General features: G+C 40.5%; 1 protein-coding gene across 6 annotated transcripts in view; it reads right to left on the reverse strand.

Annotated features, from left to right (window-relative positions):
• Nucleotides 1–24159, reverse strand: part of OXNAD1 (oxidoreductase NAD binding domain containing 1) — a 38359-nt gene that overhangs the window by 13023 nt on the left and 1177 nt on the right. For 3 of the 6 annotated variants that reach the window (XM_078851763.1, XM_073333548.2, XM_073333550.2), the window contains exons 2-5: nt 16211–16369; nt 14781–14844; nt 10108–10214; nt 4374–4515 (exon numbers count right to left, since the gene is read on the reverse strand). In XM_078851763.1, the coding sequence (XP_078707889.1) occupies nt 4374–4515; nt 10108–10214; nt 14781–14844; nt 16211–16341 (444 nt within the window). In that variant the 5' untranslated portion in view covers nt 16342–16369. The other 3 variants (XM_073333549.1, XM_073333551.2, XM_073333552.2) reach the window with 3 other exon arrangements.

Below are 24159 nucleotides of genomic sequence, written 5' to 3' on the forward strand. Positions count from 1 at the left end.
CAATCATGCTGAAATTTCTTCAAAACCCTGCCTGCTCTCTCGGCTGTTGTTCATCCAGACTCTGTGAGAGACTGTTCTTCTTTGTAAAGAGCTTGTAGATGTGAGAGAGCAGGTATACAGAGTAGTAGTAGTAAAGATTTTCTTAATCGCCCTTCTTGTGCAGCAAGATGGTATTCGACTCCTTCCAGTTTGATGTTATCTTTCCTTCTCCAAGATATCGACTAAATCTTAAAGTGAGGGCCTTCCAAAGCGTTTTGCCTCCTGCAGAAATCATTTCTGACATTATTCCATCTTTGCCTGGAGCTTTTCCCTTCTTCATCTGGTGTAGTGGGCTTCGGACTTCGCTGACTATTACTGGGGGGATGCGTTCTTCTGACTCTTGGAGCATTGGGAGAGGGACGTCGATTCTTGATTTGAACAGTTCTGTAGAGAAGTCCTTGCAGACCTCCTCCATCCCTGGTCTGTCAATTACCGTCTCTCCGTCCTTGCTCTTCAATGCTGTTACGCTCAATCTATATTGCATCAATTCCTGCTTGCATGACCTGAGGCTCTTGCATGAGTCAGCTGTTTTGAGGAGCTTTTCTTTTCGGAAGTTCTCAAAGTTGTCCTTCAGTTTTCGACATATAAGCTTGCACAGAATGGATGGAGTACTTGAGGTTATTATCAGAGCTCCTTTTCACATTTCTCCACTTCTCCAACAAGCTTTTTGTTTCATTCGAGAGTCTTCTCTTCGCCTTCTTCAGCTTTTCAATTTCAGCTGCTTTTATGCAACATCTCAGCTTGTCAGCAAAGATACTATAGTTCTCCTCGCACTTTTCCATCTGGCTCCAGTCAAACCCAGAAATCGCTTTCTTTAGCTTTGCTTCATCAAATGTCTTCAGCCACTGTTTCTCGTTTGCCATCTGTTATACCTGCTTTTCCACTGCTTTGTCGAAAATCAACTTCACTCTAAGCAGGTGATGGTCACTGCCAGTGTTGAAAGGCTGCACCACAGAGACATCTTGAACGATGCGCCTTTTATTGACTAAAATATAGTCAATTTCATTCTTGCTCTTCGCGTTTGGTGCGATCCATGTCCACCTTCTTGCGGTCTTCTTTTTGTACCAGGTGTTTGACACGTACAGTTCTTTCGTTTCTGCCATCGCTACCAGGCTCTCTCCTCTTTCATTCCTTTCGCCACTGCCATATCTCCCTATGAACTCTTCGCCAGCTTTCCCTCGCCCGACCTTGGCATTGAAATCTCCCATCGTGACAGTGTAAGTGAACTTTTGCGCAAGGGCTCTTTCGAGCTCTCGGTAGAATTCTTCCACTTCTTCGTCCTCACCTGCACTTGTGGAACTGTAGGCCTGGATGACCTTGAGGGTCGCTTTTGACTCCATCTGAAGATGCAAAAGCCACTGCAAAATCCTACCTCACCACCTCATCGTGGTGCAGCTGTGACCCTGGCCGTCTGACAGCTATGGTAGCGGGGCATATGCCCTGGTAGGTCTAACCATGCTACAAAGGTTTCGGACTATCCAATCCAGGGAGGGGGATTGCTCTCTCAGAGGAAAGAGCGCTTTTCATTCTCCTTAGAGGTTGAAGGCTAGCTAAGCTTGAGGAGGTATGCATGCCTGCCCGCCTAGCCAGTGGTATGGCTTGACGTTAATGGCTAAAACAACATGAGTAAATGGGTCTTAGTTCCCTGCGCATCATTGAACTGTTTTACAGTGGTGGAGGAAAAATTGAGCAATGAGAGGTTGCTAAAAATGTCAGGTGCTAGGCCAACATGGAAAAGGACAACCCTTGCTGTGTACTCTTACAATTGTAGGTCACTGGCAAGGGAGGAAACGTTAAACCATCTGATGGAGAAGAAGAAAAGGATAAGATGCGATACCCTCGGTGTCTGCGAAACCTGACGAAAGAAGGAGTTGGAAGTCAACTGGAAGGATGGAAGCGCTGTGAGGCTCGGAAAGGGAGATGGTGCTAGAAATGTTGGAGGAGTCGGATTTATCATCAGTAAGGATTGGTCTTCGAAAGTCATATCATGCCAGCTAATATCACGTATTGGTGTGCTGCATCTTCAGTGGCTACCATCATCACCCTAAAGCCCAAAATGTTTCTTTCCTTGCTAATTGCACTGTGTAATGTGGACAAATGAGTAAATTCCTCTTATCTGTCAGTCAAGTGGTATTAGACAATCCGTATGTGTTATTTCTGAGCCCAATTCCTCCTCCTTTTCCCAACACACTGGCAGGCTCTTTCAATTCTTCCATGCCTCACAGAGGCACCTTCTTTCTTCCAGGCCTCAGAAGAGGTCAAGTACCACTTGGAATAGGGGAAGACAGACTTTCTCCCAGAAAATAAAACAGGAAGAGACAAAAGTGCCCATCCCTGTCCACTTTGTATCCCTCACCACCTTGGCCTCTTGTAGAATGAGCACAGTCAGGCCTCAGGGTGGGGCGTGGCTCTGACTTAGGCAACTGTTTTTTACACCAGCAGCCCCCTGTGCAGTTCAGGGACCAATGGAATAACCTGACTGACAGATGAGCAAGACACACCTAGGCATCTCTACTAATGGAACCACATTAGAGAAGAAGCTTATTATTAAGAGTCACCATGTTAGTGAAGACTATTAATTCTGGGATGATTTGGTGGGGAAGCATCACCCTGTAGCATAGAATTAGCATATTCTACTAAAATTGCAAGCATTGCATTGAAATGGCTTAGGCAGAGAGAAAAAGAAGATGGATCAAAAGCAAAAAAACTACACTACAACTTCATCCACAGAAGTGTATCTTCTTGAAGTTGTTAAGATTATAAAGTGTACTAGAAATGTGCAGATGAAATATATTATAAATAAGGTATTAAAAGTTAAATATGAAAAAATCAATTTGAAAAAATCAGGTGCAATAAGTAAATAAGACAAATAATATTTAGCATTTCTAAAGTGTCCTATATCCTGGAATCTCAAAATGCATTACAAGTTAACCTTAATTAATTAAATCTCACGGCTTCTCTACCAAATAAATGTCACAAGATCCAAAGAGGTCATTAAATTTTTTCCTTCCCCTTCCCTCATTACAGAAATAAAGCACTTGCTTAATAGAAAACTCAGCTCATATCCTGAGGATTCTTCTACAGCATCAGCGTTTGAACTAGTTTACATGTGAACTGAGTATTTTCCTGTGAATTCACCTAAAAAATTCAACAGCAGTGTTAAGGAGGGATAACAGCTTCAGAGATGCCTCAGAAATGGAAAATTAAGTTAGGCTTTCAGTAGTACGTACTGAGCAACACCAAAGGAATAGTATACAGGGATGTTTCCTATCATTAAGTGTGTAGCCAGTGACATTGGTCCTACATTTTCTACATAGCCTTTCAAAACAAGTCATTTCTTTTGAAGTCCAGTGATGCATGAAACTAACCTGATTTAACAGCAGCAGAAGTGCAGTGCAAGGTCACATGGTAACTGCTGGGTTAGGATCAACCTGGGGATTCTCACTGCTTGATTTTTACTGTGACTCTTCTGGTCAATAAACAGAGCAGCAATTGCTGTAACCTTGGAAGACTCTGTTAGCCTAGACCTTGGAGCCATACTTAGAGAACTATGGACGACAGGCATAGGATAGTAAGTAGGAGGAATGATATCTGAACGAAAGAGCAACAGCGTGGAAGGAAATCTCGTGACCACAATTAAACTGTGGTAAATAGGAGAATGTATGTAAAAATGTAGAATGTAAAAAATGCTCCAAGGCCTCAAGTACCACCCATCACAAAACAGCAGGGGAGAAAAGAATCAGACCACTCTTGGCATGACCAAAAACGAAAAAAAAACAAACAAAAAGAGGCTTTAAATTGTCTCAAAGTGTAATCCAGAGTATTGGGATTTTGTCAGCTCTGAAGTATTGTGTTGCTTTACTAATTATTTATTACTGACATAAGGGTCCCTTTTATAACAAGATTTTTGTCTGTCAACCATTTGTAACTGTATAAACATTTAAACTTACTAACTGTGACCCTTCAGTTAGACATGATTGCTGGAAAGTTCTACAAATACAGGATGTTAGATATATCTATGTAATATAACAAAACTGTATCTAAGAGCCAGATTCAGAAGAGAGGCACCAACAAGTTAGAAGATCACAATTTTAGACTCAGGTTACCACACACGAATTACGTTATTTCACGGCCTCTTACAAAGCAGATTATTTTATTCATGATGAAAGTTAGGGCCAATTAAATGAGATGCTTAGAAATTGTGTATTAATAAGGGCCCATACCCTACTCACTGAAGTCAATAGGAGTTTTTCTACTGACTTCAACGGGACAGAATCAAGTTCTAAGTGAAAAATGACTTGTTCAGTGTGTAATCATCTGCAAATATCGTTTACCTGAGTGTGAATCCAGTGAGCAGGAGGATGTACAGTATGTTTTACTGCCAGTTCCAATACTCTCTCTTGTTCCAGTAGACCAGGGCTGGAACATATTGAGAATCCACCAACTACGGCAACTTCAGGGATAAAGAAATCTACCCTAAGAAACAATTAAATAAAAGGAACTTTAAAAACAATGTGAGAGAATGTTCGCCAAGTTTCCTTCAACACAAAGCGGTTGGCTTGATCTCAGCTACTCTGTGTTTACCAAAACGTGTGCATTTTGATTTCTATAAGGTTCAGAACCCAACAGAGATAGTGCACTAGCAGTTTTTGTATTTGTATGTTTTGATAACAAAATAACTGAACAAAACTTTTTTACAAAGTTGAGTAACCACTTGTTTTTACTAGCTTAATAATAAGAAGCATTTGGCATCCGAACACACAGCTTGAGTAATGCCATCAAATCAGAATTCTTTTCCCCTATGAATGTAAAGGGACAGGATTATTTCTTTTTATTTCCAGATTGCCAGAAAGTAAATTACATCTGTATTATACTGGCACATTTCTAGGTTGTTCTTGAGGCTTAAGTGCAATGTATAAAAGTATTAGTCATTTACTAATACTATTAGTCATTTAAGTATTAGTCATTTACTTAAGTCTAGCTATGTATTTAAAAAGTCAATATAGTCCAGCCAGATGACTCAGTTTCCACCATTTTCAGCACCACAGATACTCCCTTTCATTTTCAAACTATTGTACCTTACTGGGAAAGGGATTGGAAAACTAATTTAGGAAAACAGATTTTAATGGCATACACATACATTCTTCTGAGAGTAAGAAAAAGGACTGTAAAAAATTCTTTACATACCTATTTATTTTTAAATGTCAAAAAATGAAAGCTACTAAAATAAGTGATAGTGCTTCACATGCTAAACTGCAGCACCCTCTAGTGACATACAACATTTTGATAATGTACAAGAAGCATTTTTATAATGTGTGTTGGTCTAAACTAAATTTAAAACACATGCTTAAGAACTTAAAGTTCAGAAATTAACATGTTATAGAATGCTAGGTATATCAGTGGCTGGCAAGTTACAAGACAAGCCTTTGCCATCAGGGGTTCTCTCTGTGCATGTGGATCATTCCCAAATGATACTAATAAAGCTATAGAACAACAATATATCATAAAATATAAGAAGCCTACTAAAAAAATTTGGAGTCTTAGTAAATGTGTTTCACATCGTATTGAAAAATAAGGTCATGTTACTTTCAGAGCAGCTAAAAGTCAAATTCAATGCTCAACAACATTACAATTCTTTGTCTTCCATTTTCATCCAGCTGCACTCACAAATGAAAGACAGATACTCATAGTTCAGTTTAAATAACTTCAGAAAACTAGGGGTAATTTTCAGATGTGATGAGCATCAACCAAGGTCAATGGGAGTTGTGGTGTTCCATCATCTTTGAAAATCAGGGTCTTAACTTGGAATCTTCTATTGGTGCTTTTCAAACTCCTAAAGAGAGCTGCCTTAATATTCAAGTAATCAATAATATTCCCACTTCTCTGCTGCAAACACCAAAATTTGGACTCTTATTATAAACTTTATGTTAAAGTCAGTTGGGCTGCTCCCTTTGTGAACTGAGCACAGTGGTAATGACTGCTAAATATGGGAGAATGACTGATTAGTCAATTAAGGCCTGAGATGACACCCCGCACAAAATGCTGTAAATATTCAGTTCTGATCAAAATTATGTCTGTCAGCTTCTTTAATAGCCCCAGATAATGCACAATGAGTTAAGTTGGCTAGTTAAATGAGGATGGCAATAGTGTGGTTTAACTTCTATTGCATGGGTGTTTTTGAGCAGTGTTTTCAACTGGTGGGTTGTGATCCCAAAAGAGATTATAAAACGGCAGGTGGGGCAAGGCACTGACAATTTTATTATCTAAAGCACAGAAAATCTTTCATATCCACTCACAGCACACCCTTGCCCTTCAGAGAGAAGTATTTTTCATCAATCTCTCAAACACACACACACACACGTTACATAGGCTTATCATTAATACATTTTTTACTCTTTTATAGTAAATATACGGTCGTCATTTTTTGGGTTGCCTACCTGAAAAGGCTGAGAAACATTGTTTTACAGAACAGGAGGCCTGAGGAGACTGCCTAATCTAGAGAAATTAAGGGCCTGAATTTCAGATGTCCTCAGTGCCTGCTGCTCCCATTGCCTTCAAATGGAGCTGTCGGTACTGAGCACTTCTGGTAAACAGGCTCTAAAGTAATTAGACTGGGAAGTTGAGTAAAGATGATCCAATTCTGTGCTGTAATACTTACTATACCAAAGAACACCTCAACTGAGGATACTAAAGCTCTGTACCACTGTCTCCAGGAAAGGAATAAACTGGAATGCTCAGACTAGGATGGAGGGCACTTAAACCACAAATCATGGTCCACAATCATGCCAAAGTAAGTATTCTGGTTATGGACAGCAGAAATTATTAGTTTCTTAAAACCCTGTTTGAGATCACATTAAATTCAAAAATTATTAAAAAGCATGACTTTTAAGTAAAGATTTTACCTTCTAAAACAGTATTTATGCAAGTGTGTAGTTTAAAACAAAAATACATAATTTTTTAAACTTAGCTCACTCCGGACAGCAGATGTTTTAGTAGGCTACGTACTATGTTGTAGTATATCATCTTAAACTGACTGCTGCTTCTGAAGGCTTGCCTTACTTTAACAGTGTATGAGAAGACATGGGAGGACTTCCAAAGTAATACACTACTGGTGATGGTTTAAGTGGAGTAATTCTAGAAATATATATATATATCCAACAAGGGGAAGCCAAGATAAGGGAAGATGCTGCATTTAAAAAGAGGAAAGAGAATTTGTAAACTTTTAGGTATGTCTCAGTCACATATCCTCCTTTGTCTCTTAAAAGTTTTTTTGAAGTCAAAGATTCAGAAAAGAGATAAATATCCAACAGTTGCTGGAATAAGAAGTTAGAAGTATTAAGATGAGTTCAAAGTTACTGGTCCTTTGTCCTTCATGATACTTACAAACAAACATATGCATGCACAATCTGTCACATTCAAAATGCCTTATTACAGTAATAAATCTCTTCTTGTTTATTTTAATTATTACTTGTAACTTGATAGACAACAAAAGTCTATTATATCCTGGGACAACAAATCAACTTTTTTTGCTTATGTAAACCAAGATTATGAAAGCTGCATTTTTTGTGTTTATGCTGTGAAGACAAACTTTAGCTCTGGCATCTCACTATCACATGTCACTGGACATGTTAGGGTTTTCTATTCAGGAAATTGTTGATTCTTGGCACTGTTCCTCAGAAAACATGACCTCAGTTTATAGCTTCCAGTACAGAGAAGTTGCCATGCCAAAAAACAGCCTTAGAATACTTTCAAGGAAAAAAAATATGAAAAGAGTAATTATAATTAAAGCTTTCATTTTTCAGAGTGATAATTGCTAAAACATTTTTGATGGTTAAATGTGTTTTTCGAAGAACTGGCAAGCAAGAATTTAATATGCGTCACTCCACATGTGCAAAAACTGCAACAAATTGCTCCACAAACAAAAATTACTGCAATCAACATCTTGTTTTTCTGGTTCTAAATGTAAAAGTCTGGATATTAAGACTACACTGGTAGCACATGCTGTTAACACCCTAGCAGTTAAACTTTGATTCCAGAAAAAGCAGTTTCCAGCTGGACTAAGCCAACAGGAAGTTTAAAAAAAAAAAGTTAAAGGACCACTGTGAAGAGTTGTTTGCAGTGTTGCTCCCAGGATATCAGAGAGACAAGGTGGGTGAGGTAATATCTTTTATTGGACCACCTTCTGCTGGTGATAGAGAGAAGCTTTCGAGTTTACACAGAGCTCCTCTTCAGATCTGGGAAATGAAGAAGAGCTCTGTGTAAGCCTGAAAGCTTCTCTCTGTCACCAACAGAACTTGGTCCAATAAAAGATATTACTTCATCCACCTTGTCTCTCACTGTCAAGAGTGAGAGGTCCAGATTATAACTTATCCTACAAAATAGTATTTGAGTTGAAACATGAAATTCTACCTGATCCTGAAAAATTCTAACACTCCTAAAACCGTAACATTGTTTAAATAGCAATTGTAACCCAGGGACTGCTTGGTGCCAACTGCCAGAGGGTACAGGCGGTGCATAGGTTTTTACAGGTATCCATCAGATGTATGCATAATAGTTCACCCACTGGTCATCATACTCAGCGCAAAATGTACACAAAGTAATATTTAAGGAGTTATATATCTATACTAAAAATTACATTCTTGAGGTCTTGAATTAAGGCAGGTGACATAACGCAGAAATGTTCCATTCAGGCAGGAGGTAACAGACACCTATGTCCTTGTCTGGTCATCTGTGTGTTGTATACCTCACAATAGATGCCTATTTACCGTCTGAGCCACACGCTAACTAAGAGCGTACAAAATCTACAAGAGAGTGAATTCCCAGGAGGCAACAAACACCTAGGTGAGGGGTGCTCTGGTTTATGAATAAATAAAAAGGATGGGTCTGTTATATATTGGATGCAAGCAAACCCCCAGGTCCTTCACCAAGAAGGCAAGCTGACAGCATGCTTATCTCGTAAAAGGAGGATCACAGCCAGCCTAGCTATAAATCGCTGCAAGGATTTTTGGGTGAGCAAAGCTTAATAAGACATGAAATATCTTGTTAATTATGTTTAGGGTCTAGCATGCGTGTTATAGTTTTATTTTATATGTAACCATTTTTGTTTCCAATACTTCTATTTGCTATTACTTTGAATCTCCATGCTTTGTTAAAGAAACTTATTCCTGATTTCACCATAAATATATCTAAGAGCTCCATGTTCAGTAGAGCAGCAATCTGAGGTGGAATTGGTAAACTGGGATGTACTGTTTCTTTGGAAGAAGCAAATCTGTGAACACTGCAAGCAACCAGCGAACGAGGGGCTGGTCACTCCAGTGAAATGATTAGAGGGCTAGAGGATTAGTGTGTGCTAATTACTACTTGTAGAGTAACTACAGGACTTGTAAGGCTTAGAGGGGAGTACTTGTGTTGCTCATGGCCAGTGGAATTGGGGAGCTGACCCCCAAAAGTCACAGACAAGGATTCTTCATGATAAAGACAGGTGGTAGCAAGGAGCCATAAAGCCCTGGGTATCCCTGGGAAGTGTCACAACAGTTAATCCATAGAATGGCCTAAGCAGTGAATTGAGTTTGTTTTCAAGTATATGCCTACCCAAACTAACCCAGCAGATCTAACGTTAGGGGGACAAAGGTCAACATTACTTTTTGGGGTTTTTTAATTAGAAAACTGTAAAACCAAATTAAAATTAACTTTCAAATTTGCAGCACTCAGTCTCTGCTCCACTGTGCAGCTAGAGTAATGGAATACAAGTAGTGTGTAAAGATGTTCATTTAGCAAAAAGTTAATGGATATAAACCATAGGTCATCACTGAAGGAATGAAAATGAAAACTGGCAAATATTAATTTTTATTTTTTTCTATTTGTATGAAAATATGGATGTATTTAATAAAACAGTTTACAATTATGAGGTTGAATTTATCAGCTGTTTTATATATCATTTATGACTAAAATAGTATGTTATATAAATATAATGGAGATGCATTATCCCAGTATCTTCCTTTTATCACTTCATCATCCTGGGTTTTCTGTAAGCAATTTTCCCACCACAAAATCAGGGAGAAGTCTTACCACTGTCCTGCTTTAAAAGTAAAATCCTTATTTGTGACAGCCAAGCGAAGTCTTTTAACTGTTTCAGATTCATTGGTGATGCCACACACTTTTGCTGGAGATATAACCTAGAGAAATAAGAATGAATCATTATATTACAGTGGTGTCATTTTCAGCAAATGTGCTCGAGACCGTCCGTGGAAGTTATGCGTCATTAACTATAGCATTTCATAATTTTAAAACATTATGAAGTATCCACCACAGTGGCAAAATAATAATTGAATCACACAGAAAACCACACCTCATTAAATGTATACTACAACTCCAAGATTTTTTGGTAATTTTAATCAGGGTTAATCTAAACCTGTGTATAAAATTCAATTTAATCTGGATTAAAATAATGTAACTATATACATTCTAGATTATTGGTTACCTCTTAAAACAAAAGTAAGATAAATCTAGATCAGAGGTGGGCAAACTGCGGGCAGCCAGCCACATCCGGCCCACGGGACCCTCCTGCTCGGCCCTTGAGCTCCTGGCCAGGGAGGCTTGCCCCCAGCCCCTCCCCTACTGTTCCCCCTTCTCTGCAGCCTCAGCTCGCCGTGCAGCCAGCACTGTGGGTGGTGGGGTTGCGAGCTCCTGCCGTGAAGTGTGGCTGCGAGAGCCGCCGGCCTGCCCCAGTGCTCTAGACTGCACAGCAGTGTGGCTGGCTCCAGCCAGGCGGCGCGGATGCCAGTCCTGATGCTCTGAATGGCATGGTAAGGTGGTAGGGAGTGGGGGGATTGGATAAGGGGCAGACGGGGGATAAGGAGCAGGGGGTGGTTGGATAGTTATGGGAGTCCTGAGGGGCCTGTCAGGGGGCGGGGGTGTGGATAGGGGTCGGGTAAGACAGGCGACTGGGGGGGTTGGATAGGGGATGGGTTTCGAGAGTGGCGGTTAGTGGCAGGAGTCCCGGGAGGGGGCGGTCAGGGGACAAGGGCGGTTGGATGGGTCGGGTGTTCTGAGGGGGGCAGTTGGGGGTAGGAAGTGGGAGGGGGCAGATAGGGGGCAGGGGCCAGGCTATTTGGGGAGGCACAGCCTTCCCTACCCGGCCCTCCATACAGTTTCGGAACCCCAATGTGGCCCTCAGGCCAAAAAATTTGCCCATCCCTGATCTAGATACAAACGTGCAACATTATCCCCATCTGGCTATTTTTACTGAACATCTATAATGTACAACATTCACACACCGCAAATAGTGTGAACTGAATGACAGTGGAAATCGTAATCTTCAAAATAAAGACTCTTTGCAGATATCCAAAAATCTCTAAAATGGAACTACTATAAACAGTCACTATGGCCCTGACTCAGCAAGGTACTTGTTCCATCAGTTTTCATGGGACTATTACTGTGCTTGCTAAATTGGATGTTAGGTGATCTTTGGTGAATTTGGGGCTACCACCAGTGGTTCCCAAACTTTTTCTCTGTGTGATGGGAAACCTCATACAAGAGCTGAAGGGGTTAAAGAGCAATTCTGTGCTCTGATGACCCAGCCCAGCCGCAGCTGCAGAGCATGCTCCAAATTAAGGTGGAGCTTAAAAGGAAGCCGAACAGCTCAGAAGGTGAGAGCTGTTTACAAGGCAGAGAGAAGGCTACCCTGCCAGCTCCTGTGAGGGGTACTACACAAGCCAACTCTTAGAGAAGATGAGCTGATCTGCTAGACTCTTTTTCTATTACCTTTTCACAACAGAGAGCAAAACTTGGAAAACAAAGTGGGTGGTAGAAAGGGTCCCAGGGAGGGCAGCCTTAAGATGTTCCTGAATGCTGAACCCTTACTGGTAAGGGGGCAGGAGGGTTGGACAGAGGGCAGGGGAGTTCGGAGTGGTGGTCGGGGGTGTGGATAGGGGTCAGGGTGGTCAGAGGGCGGGGAACAAGGGGGGTTGAATGGGGGCAGCAGTCAGGAAGGAGGGGGGGGTTGGATGGGGCAGGGGTTCCAGGGGGGCCATCAGAAGACAGGGAACAGGGGGGGTTGGATGGGGGCGGGGGCTGGCCCACACCTGACTGTGTGGGGAGGCACAGCCTCCCCTAACCAGCCCTCCATACAATTTCAGAAACCGGATCTACAGGATAAAACAATCAATCATACTAATGTTCAATAATACAGGGATACAAACAGACTGTCAGCAATGTGTATCAAAACATACAATTCTTGTTTTATAATATTAACAGCTAACTTGCATGATACCTGTCCATCCTCCTTCCCCCACAGACTTTTTAGTTATTGTTGAAAATTCAGCAAAACAGAATTACTATAACTAGTTTAGTAAATAGGCCAGTCTATGTCCTAGGCTGTAAAGCATTTTAAAAATGTTTAATGCCATCTACTGCAATAGCTCTCCCAGTCTGATGTTTCCTATAACACATGATTGTGCCATTTCTCATCTGTACGAGATCAAATAATTTAACAAATGAAACTTTAACCAGTCTTGCTCTGATTTAAAACACATGACAGGAAATGAATTTCTCCATAAAATAACATTTGAACATGTCTACTGTCCAGTAAAAAAACAGAACACTTGCCAACTTAAAACAAAATTAGAGTAGTGTACTTTTCTTTTCCACTTTAATAGACAATATTAAACAGGAAATGCAGTCACACTGGTTAACGAGACAAGTGTCAGGTAGGCTATTTAAATGTTTCTCCTATGTAAAGGTCTTAGTGCAGGAAATGTGCATACACTTTTGACATCCCTTCTCCCCTTCCCTCCCCAACACCCCCCCCCCGAGTTGTTCTTTGGCCTTTTTGACAAAACACTGGAATTTTAATTATTATTCAGTAGTAAGTTGGTGCAGAAAACTAAGTTTGATGTAGGGTGATCAAGGACCTTCAAAGAAGATTCTCACCATCCATAAGAGTAACCAACTGGCCCAGATCAAGATTTGGCAGAAGAAAAAAAAAAATGAATGTCTGGGTCTTTTAATCTGGATTTCACTGAAGGAGGACAAAGTTTCAGCTCCTCTTTCTTGCACTTGCTACTTATGCTACATCCTTGAGTATGTGATAGTTAGTGTATTCATCCACATTACTGCAACACAAATATCCTACACTAATCTTTCCAAAGTATTACAAAAACCAAGCAAGGTAATGTGGAGACGGAAGCGAATTACATAGGATATACAGCTAAACAGGAGATTTGAACTGACCAGTTTCTAACCGGTCAGAAATCAAGTGACAACATGTAACAACTAAGAATAAATTCAGCATGGGAGAAAAATTTCCCAGATGTTCCAGAAAGTTGAGGTAGCAGCACTGAACCATCCTTCCTTTACTTGTCCTGCACAGTTCTTCATACCCTCTTCAAGCTAACCAATGCCCATCCCTTAACACACCTCCACTTCCCAGACACATTGAAATTCAAAAAAGGATGTAGAATCACTTTAGTAGTGAAACCTTATTAATGGAGAAAGCAAGTTATTTATATTCAGAATATTTACAACTCTTTTGTTAACTTATTTAAACTAATTTATTACAAACAAAAGAAAAAAATTGTATGTTAAAGATACAGCACTTTCATCCCTTAAATCAAAGTATAGGGAAGTTCACAATACAGTAACTCCTCATTTAACATCCTAGTTATGTTCTTGAAAAATGCAACTTTAAGCAAATCCAATTTGCCCATAAGAATTAATGTAAACAGGGAGGGTTAGGTTCCAGGGAAATTTTTTTCACCAGACAAAAGACATTATATACATATACTGTATAAATTTTAAATAACTTTAAACAAACCATGTAATACTGTACCCACCAATGACGATTGTGAAGCTTGGCTGAGGCAGGGGCATAGCAGGGTCAGGACATGGGGTCTTGCCCCACTCCGCCTGCCCGGCATTCCAGCAGGGAGTGAAGTCGGGGCAAGTGGACTCCAGCAGGAGCGCTGGGAAGGCGGAATGGGGCAAGCCCCCGTGCTCTCTCCCCACTCCCCAGCAGAAGCACCGGGTGGGTGGAGCAGCGGGAGCCAAACAACATTCTAAGGGAACAATGTAGGACATAAAAGGAGTATGTTCTCTAATAGACCAACGACCTAATAATGACGTCCCAGTTAATGTTTCGTTAAGTGAGGAGTTACTGTACGTATCAGATACCTTTCGAAGATGTTCTTTGGTTCTGATGAAGGACAAGACTTAACATTCCTTACATTTATAACCTAACACAAGGAAAGAAAAATCCTTCCCTCACCAAATGATCTCTGAATTTTTCAGCCCTTCTTTATACATCATAAAATAAGAAGGCAAGAGCTATTTTTCTTCTTTTCCAGGTAACCTTTAAAACACTAGAAAATAAAATTAAAAACAGGGGAAAATCGCATGGTTCCTTAAAAGCCTATGTATCAAAGATGGTACTACAAAACAATAAGTGCCTAAGATTTCCTTAACTAAAACAATCCAAACTGAACTAGGGGACGACTAATTCCTGATTAAACATGTCAAAAAGGAATGACAGACACTGATTCTTTAACATCATTTTGTTTCACCCATCCAAAAGAAAACATGCCCTTTTATAACAGTGTCTTCGTAATATAAATACAAAAAAGAAAAATGACAAATGGCACAAAATCTCATAGAAAAAAAAGAAGCCTAATCACCATCAAATAGGATTATCTAGTCTCTTCATAACACAAAAAAAATATTTCCCTTCTGTAGAACAGAACACTAACCTCCTGTCGAAAGTTATTTGCCGTTCTCTCCAGATGATCTGTTTTCCTTTTGGATTTCATTGTGCTTCAACAAAAAGCAAATCAAGATTAACATCATTATTGCAACTGCAAAGTATTAGTGCTTCGCTTAAAAGGTAGAAATTTCTATTGACAATGTAACCACTTTAATCAATCTGCCATTCTACACTATGTTAATTTAAACAAAAATTAAAAGAAGTCAGACACTAATCTCACCTCAGATTTAATCTTAGAATGCTAATAGTTGGTTGGGAAATTTTCAACAGAAAATACTCGTTTTCCAAAAACAAAACTTTTCACAGAAACATTTGTTTTGACAAAACTTTCATCACACAGGTTTCTCTGGTCCAGGGTGGAAATTCTGGTCACAACTAGAGAAAGAGATACACACACACACACACACACACACACACACACACACACCCACCCACCCCGTAACAACCAAGCCTGGTGAATACTCACCGGTAATTTGGGAGGCCAAAGTTCAAGTCCATGTTCTGCCTGATTAAGAGCAGAGACTTGAACTTGGATCTCCTGCATACCAGGTGAGTGCCCTAACCACCAGTGGCTCTCAACCTTTCCAGACTACTGTACCCCTTTCAGGAGTCTGATTTGTCTTGTGTACCCCAAGTTTCACCTCACTTTAAAAAACTACTTGCTTACAAAATCAGACCTAAAAATACAAGTGTCACAGCACACTACTACTGAAATAGCTCACTTTCTAATTTTGAGCATATAATTATAAAATCAACTGAAATATAAACATTATACTTCATTGCAGCATATAGTAAATAGAGAAGTATAAACAAGTTACTGTCTGTATGCAATTTTAGTTTGTACGGACTTCGCTAGTGCTTTTAATCTAGCCTGTTGTAAAATTACGCAAATGTCTAGATGAGTTGATGTACCCCCTGGAAGACCTCTGAGTACCATCGGGGTACATGTACCCCTGGTTGAGAACCACTGGGCTGTAGAACCTCTTGTCCATGAATATTTACCTAGTTATACAAAATGGAACAACTCTAATAGTAGAGATAGACAGAGACTAACTCTATAGCCTGGTGGTTAGGGCACTCATCTGGGTCAGGCAGAGCAAGGACTTGAACCAGGGTTTCCCACAACCCAGGTAAGTGCCCTAAGCACTAGGTTATTCATGTCTCCCTCATGTTTTTTCACAAAAATTGTTGAAAGATTTCAAAAACCCAGTTTGAACACCTCAACATTTTTTGTGAATGGAATTCTTGTTTGACAGCCAGCCTTATTTACTAATGTCTTTAAAATACAACCAGGTGATTGATAGAGTATTTCTATAGTTCTTTAAAGTTTGTTCAGCCTCTGACACTCATGACATTTATCATCACAATCTCTTTAAAAACAAAATATTTAGTCGTGTTTGTAGACTGATAACCTACCCATTCATTGTGCAGTGTAACAAAGCAGAGTACTTCAACCGTAACAATGCAGAAAGAGTGGGGAAAATTCGAGCAGTACCTCTCAGTAACTGAGGAACAGCAAAAGCAGCAAAAATGGTAGTGTGGGCCATGGTGTTCCCTGGTCAAAGTCACCAGCTCCTGAAAAAATTCAATTTAAAATAATTATTCAACAGTTTCTTATTATTCAACTTGATTGCTTTCATCTGTAAATCAACAGGCATCAGGTTTGAAAACAGTTCAAAACCTCCAATATCCAGTAAACATCTCCCCTTTATCCTAAACTATAAACATAGTTAATTTTGAGTATATATTTTATATCCATCAAATTCTAGTTAATTTTTTTTTTTTTTTTTAAAGTTTTTTTTCTCATTCAGCCGTCCATGTGGAATGGGTTGGTCACAGTTTGCTCCCAAGGGGCAGGTGCCCAGAGCATAGAAATCACAACCAAAATTGTAATATCAAAGATAGCAAAGAATTGAACAGGCACGGAGACAACTATCTTCTCACCCTTACAAGTTGTCCCTCCAGGTCATCACTGAGGGCATACTGGTTGGACAGCAAGGGAAAGCTTATAAAGCAAAGTGCCTAGGACACTTGCACACACCCTGATCTTTCCTAACGATTCAAAAATTACCTTTAAAAACGATGAATGTACAGCATGATGATACAATAAGCATAATATTGCACTATAGTGATTTGTATATCCTCAATAAGACTCATGTTTATAAAAGCCTGAGCAGTACATTTTCATCTGAAGGTGCAGACAGTTACATAATACGGTGAGAATATAGCTTTTAAGATTCAAAACCACTTACTATCTGAACAGGCAGCTGCACCAACTGACCAGACAAAAGCAAAGTGATCAAGAATAGTACAAGAAAACAAACTAGGAAACCCCCTTGGCTTCACTTTCAGCATTAGGCCCCCAATGAACCAATATGTCTTTCTGTTAGTACATGCCTCTGGTTTTTTTGAGATTGGATTACCATAACTCTTGATCTCATTTTCAGGATGCATTTTACTGATGTTGCAGCCTCCTGCAGCTCTACAAGTATTCTTAATCTCTCATTCACATTTAAAAATCTTACTTTGACATACACTGGATTTATGTATTGATTTTAGAAAGGTTTTTTTTTTCCACTGTGAATTCTTTAAAATGGCAACAATCCGGTATGCCTGACTGATTATACTGTATGTTCCTAGGCTTTCACTAAGAACTGCATTGGCTGGTTACCGAATAAAGTCTCCTGTTTATACTCTTGTGAAAATCGAAGGCAGAGCTTTCTTAAGTAGATCCCTCAGAAATAGAATGCATTTATTATTTATTTAAAATGCCCAATTTCAGATTTAAGAAGTGTTTGCTGCTGCTGCTACTTTTAACATTTCTCAATTAGTGATAACTTTGTAGCGTTTATCTGCACAGTTCACTGCAACTTTTTAATATAGGATTCTATAAAAGTGTCTTGTCATAAGGCACCAGGACTGAACAATGGTTTATCAAAACTTTTTCCTGCAGTATATGATTTAGAACAGGGGCCATCCTGAGCCTGAGAAGCAGCCAGAATTTACCAATGTACATTGCCAAAGAGCCACAGTAATACGTCAGGTTTCAGAGTAGCAGCCGTGTTAGTCTGTATTTGCAAAAAGAAAAGCATAGGAAAAGACTGGAATATGTCAGCATAGGAAAAGACTGGAATAGACAGCAGGTAGCTTTTTCCCTTAACTTCAAACCCTGCTACTGGCAGATAACTGTAACATCATGTGACATCACCACAATAGCAAAGATGCTAAGTACATTTCAGAAAATCAACAGCCAACTGTTAATAACGGATATCAGAATATCTAAGGCTTTTTGACATAATCGACAAAATTATAAAACAAGTAACATCACTGTCCTTTTTCAGAGATGCTTCTTGTTTAATCCTCCAATATCCTTAAAAACCAGTTCTACTAACCATAACAACATCTGCTGGTAAATGGCCTAACTTCAGAATCCCACTGCAATTTACTTTTAGGGATTCAGTTTGGGTGGTTTGTTTTAAACAGTTGTGTTTTGAATGTGCTTGCTTCCCTTCAGTAGTTTGATAACACTGAAGCTAACCTTCTTTCCACCTTTAAATGACAGCAGGGCCGGCCCACAACATTTTGGCACCTGAGGCGGGGAGCTCAAATTGATGCTTCCATGCCCCCTCACTTGGGCCAAAATTTAGAAAGGTCTCAATTCTGCCTTCTTCCTGTTCTACTCCTCTGCTACCTGTCCCAATAAAGGAGAACTAACAACTTCAAATGCCTTGTTCAAAAATTTTAAGTAACACTTAATTTTCAAATGCCTGCACAGCAAACGTAACTTTTCTTGTCTGCATAGTAAACACTAGCATTTTTATCTGTTTGAATAATCAAAGTAGTGCTTTCTGTGCCTTCTTGGTTGCAAAGATTTGAACTGCTTCCTCCTGAAGGTCCACAGTCTGGGCCAGCTCATGCTCTATTGAGATGGTTGCAAGGCCGACCAGTCTCTCCTGTGTCATTGTGGAGCATAGATGTGTTATTAACTTCAGCTTGGAGAAGCTGTGTTCTCCACTGGCAACTGTTACAGGAAGTGTTAGAAGTATACGCAGTGCAACAAAAGCATTTGGAAAGAGGGTAGTCATCTTATTTGTGCACATATATTTCAGAACAGCCTTTGGAGTTGATCCTGCTGAAATGTATCACCTAAATCGCTCGCATCAATATCATGCATGTCATTATGTGTTAACACTGACTAGTGCCCTGCATTGCTGGTGTAGGTCTTCTTCAGCTATAGTGAGGAGTTTTGGAATACAACATCCCAAGTATACTGCTGTGTCCCTTGAGCTGCATGAAACATTCAGCTGACTGTATTGCACAATCTAGCACCTGGTTAAAGAATTCAACTTTGAATTGTTGTTTGGGGTCTCTTATGGGATTATCCCATGCCTCATAATCAAAATGTCGTCTTCTTCGGTGACTCTTGTATTCTTGAATTGGTGGGAAAATAGCTTCAGTGTGAAGTTCCTCTGCCAACTTCTGTGCACTCTTCAGAACATTTTGAAATCCCTCATCTGACCAGTAAGACTGTAAGGATGACTTTGTTTTGTCCAGTTGTTCCATTGCTCCAGATATATCAAGGTCAACACCTTGGAGTCTCTTGCTTACAACGTTTATTTCAAACAGTAAGTCATGCCACAACACTAAGCCACACAGAAATTTGAAGTTACGTATGTTTCTGGTGATTCCATTGCCCTCTGCCACTGTCCTCCCATGAACAATTCCTGTCATAGCATTATCCTCCATAATGGTAACTATGGCATCATCTATCTTCCCAATTTGGTGTTTGATAGGCCTTATTGCCTCCACTCGACTTTCCCATCGTGTGGCACTCAGTGGTTTCAGTGTCAGAGAGAATGTTCCCAAATGTTGCTTCAAAATTTGCCATCAATGAGCTGATGCAGAGAAAAATACATAGATGCTTTGAATTACATTAAAAAATTCAGCAGCCTCATTAAAAGCTGATGCTGCATCACTGACCACCAAGTTCAATGAATGAGAACTGCATGGGACAAAAAAAAGCTTGAGGGTTTAACTCTCAGGTGCGTGTCTGCACTCCTCTGCTCTTTCCTCTCATGTTGGCAGCATTATCGTAGCCCTGACCTCTCATGTCAGCTATCGCAATTCCCATATCTTCCAGCTTTTTAAGAAGCACATTTGTCATACCAACTCCTGTAGCATCATCAATGTCAATAAATTCTAGAAAATGTTCTCTGACAGTCACCATTGCAAGGACATTTTCAGTAGATTCTGTTGTTGTTGTTACAAAACGCACCATTAAAGTAATTTGTTCCATATGGCACGTGTCAGGTGTGCAGTCCAGAATAACCGAGTAATATCTTGCTGACTTCAGATCTGCCACAATCTTCTGTTTGACTTTTGTTGCCAGTAACTGTATGATCTCATTTTGAATTGTTTTTCCAATGTAGTGGTGTGCGTACATTTCTTGGGTGGTGACTCCGCTTAGTTGCTCCTGGAGTACTGCATCAAACTCAGCCATCAGCTCTACAGTTTTAAGGAAGTTTCCATTGTTTGGCACATACAGCTGATCTCAAGTGCCACGCAGTGCTAGCTTTTCGGTAGCAAGCACTCTCACAATGACAATGAGCCTTTTCAGAACATTTTGCCAGTAAAGAGACTCTGATGCAATCTTCTCTTGATGCTGATCATCTATGGTGGCCTTTAACCTTAGTCTCATCTCAAGCTCTTTCTACCTATGGAATGCTCTCCGGTGATTTGCTGCCTTCTCATGGCATGCCAGATTTCTAGCCAGATTTTTCCAGCCCTTTGTTCCTGTAGAACCCAATGTGGCTGGAACATTAGACTGGAAGAGTTTGCAACAAAAACAGTATGCAGCATTCTGGGTTTTTGAGTACATAAGCCATGGCCTCTCCACTCTGTCACCATTAGGGATTTCACACCAGTAATGTGTTGGATGGAAACTTCTATTTTCATTGTCTTTGGGGAACATGAAGTTTTTCACTTGCTGTGGCCCATGCAGTACAAGGAAGTCCCTCAGGCTACTGCTCAAGTGGGTCCACAGTCCTGGATCATTTAGACTTAAGGAACTAAACTCAGCAGCAGCTGTTTCTTGCACCTCCACCACACTCTTCTCTGATCTACACTTTTCTTCAGAAATCTGCATGGTTACATCCATTTGAGATGGAGATACAGATGCTGCAGTAGCTGCCAGGTCACCTGCGCTCTAACTGGAAGATCAGGCATCTCCTCACCACTCACATCCTCACTGGGGCAGAAGGCTCACTGTGAACATTTGTGTCTATGTATCTCAGGAGAGTTCCTTCCTGCTTAGATAGAAAAGCTTCCTTTGCTTTCTTTCTTTTTCTGAATCCTGCCCCAGAGGGACATTTTCTTCTTTCACTCATGACTGCTATTCTGTGCCAGCTATAGTGGCTCTCAACACTCAGTTAAAGGGGACAAATAAGCAGGCTGGTAGCAGGGCCTGAGTGAGGGAAGGTATCAGCGTCTTAAGAGCCTAACTGGTTCCTGCTACTTCAGTTGACTGCCTGTTCTCCTCAAGTGGGTTCAGGGAAGCAGCAGGAAACAGGAAACTCCCTGAGAAGCCGGTGTTAATCAGTCCAGGCTCCTGGGGGTGCTAGAAAGGTACATAAAAGGTTCCTCCTTCTCTTTCCCTGCAACTCCTGCTGCTTTGTTATTCCCTCTCACCTTTTCTCCTGCCTGCCTCTTATGTCTCTTGTGCCCTCCTTCCTCCAGCACAGCACTCCACCATCTCTGTGCATCTAGAGCAGAGAGAGTACATATGCACCAGCAGCAGACACAATTTTCTACACCCTGGGTCCTAGTGGCACTCCCACACAGTCTGGCACCTCAGGCGGCCGCCTCAGTTCACCTCATGGTAAGGCCAGCCCTGCTTGACAGTGCCATTTCCTTCAAGAGGGGAGTGGTTTTTATCTTTAAACTAAGACTTTAAAAATGGGGGAAGGCAAGGCCAAAACATGAGCTGAATAGTAAGTCATTACAGTGAACACAAAAAAATAGACTGAGTTTTGCTGTAAGAGCTGCAATACTCAGGGCTTGAAAGATTCCCTTAGCACACACAATAGTCAGCTAAAGACTAAGACCGTGTCTACACCAGCGAGCTTGTAGAGGCATAGCTGTACTGATCATTCGTGTAGCCACTCTACGTCAAGAGGAGACAGCTCTCCTGTCAACATAATAAAACCACAACGAAAAGCTCTCCCACCAACATAGCACTATGCACACTATCACTTATGCTAGCAAAAGTTAAGTCGCTCAGGAGGTGTTCTATTTCACACCCCTAACATTAGTTTTGCCGGCACAAGTGGTAGTGTAAACATGACCGTAGGGCTTGTCCACACTTACAGCGCCTCTGTAGCACTTTGTGACACCGACAGGAAAGCTTCTCCCATTGGCATAGGTACGCCACCTCCGCAAAAGGCAGTAGCTATGTTCTCCCGCTCACATAGTGCTGTCTACACCTGGAGTTAGGTCGGTATAACTGCATGGCTCAGGGATGCATACCTGCATACCATATATGCATACCATATCAGAGCTTCCATACCTGCGAGCAACATAGTTATACCAACATAAGTTGGTAGCACAGACCAAGGCTAAGCCCTACTAGTTAGTAGAAAAAAATCTGTTCCACCAAGCATGCTCCCTCAAAGCTACCCCTACATAATTTACATTGCTATGTAATCAATTCCCACCCCCAACTAAATCAATTCTAACACATCACCCTATAATAAATTCCAAACTCTCCTATAAATGAGTTTTGAGTTCCTCTCCCTAAGTGAATGAATTCTGCGCTAGAAATTCCACCCTAGAAATTACTTCTGGATGTTTTCTGTTCCCATTAATGAATTAAGGACAACCACCCCTACCTATTAATGAACCATAGCACTATCAAGTAAAGGTGGAAAGAAGATTTAGCTTCAACTTTATCAAACTACTGAAGGGAAACAAACACATTCAAACCACAACTGTTTAAAACAAACCAGACAAACTGAATGCCTTGCAGTGCATCTTTAAAGAAAAGATTATGAAGTGCTCTGACAATAAGCACTCTACAAAATACGTTATTTTGGAGCTACTGCCCTCCTAGATGGGCACGAGGGCTTTCATTTGCCCAGCACCTCTTCATTTGAACTGTTCCATTCCTTATTCCCATTTCCACTCCTCTCCCTTCCCTCCAAGAAAAGCAGCAGCAGTTCCAATCACTCTATTCCTCCCTTTCCCCCTCCATCCTATTAGAGATGTGGTGCTACTTCCTTGTTCCTCTCCTTCCACTCAGGACAGCACTACAGTGGACCCAGTCTGCTTGCTCCCTCTCTAAGAACGGAGCAAGTAACTCAGGAGATGCTTCGTTCCTGGCCCACTCACCCAGGGCTAAAATTCTGTTTGACCACGGTAAGCATATATATTTTTTCCAAACAGTAGCAAGTTTCTCAAGGACAGCAAGCCATTTTAGAAGATGACAGTAAAATATGTTTGTAGAGTGCACTACTGTAAATTTCACTCCACTAATGTTCTGTTAGAAAACAATATACAGTAGAACCTCAGTTATGAACGGTGAAGTTATGACCAGTTAACCACCACATTTGGAACCAGAAGCAGGCAATCAGGCAGCAGCAGACACACACACAAAAGCAAATACTGTACAGTAGTGTGTTAAACATAAACTACTCTGAAAAAAAGAGGGGGGGTTAAAAAAATTGACAGGGTAAGGAAACGGTTTCTGTACTTGTTCCATTTAAATTAAGACGGTTACAAGCAGTATTTTTCTTCCCTAAAGTTTCAAAGCCATATTAAGTTAATTTTCAGTTGTAAACGTTTGAAAGAACCATGTTTTATTCAATTATGAACATTTCAGAATTATTTCAGAACAACCTCCATTCCCAGGGTGTTCATAACAGATTCTACTGTACCTACAAAAAGCTGCCAGTCGTCTTTTCCTCTTTCTTAATAGCATAACAAGAGGGCCTTAAAAACATATTGTTGCTTCTATAGAAGAGTCATAATTGCAAACTTTTATTTTAGAGATATCCTAAAACTGGTTGCTGTCACTGTTAATGAGCATATACAAGCAATAGGTTTTATGTATGTGTATACATGTGTGCAACCCATTATACGGGACCAACATCGCTAGATTAGGTTGTAGCATCACGTGGGAACATTTGCTTTCAGCCACTCACACCCACTTACGAATGTCACTTTTGGAACCGATATCGCTATTTGCCTGTATTATATTTCTGTCACGCTTGGTGGAACCCGCGGCACAGGAAACATCCGACCAAAGCTAGGGCCAAACTAACTCCGCCCCTTCCCCCTGAGCAGGGCACTGCCCGCAGGAAGTGCACGGG

This window comes from Lepidochelys kempii, chromosome 2 (genome assembly GCF_965140285.1).
Source record: "Lepidochelys kempii isolate rLepKem1 chromosome 2, rLepKem1.hap1, whole genome shotgun sequence".
Classification (NCBI taxonomy): Eukaryota; Metazoa; Chordata; order Testudines; family Cheloniidae; genus Lepidochelys; species Lepidochelys kempii.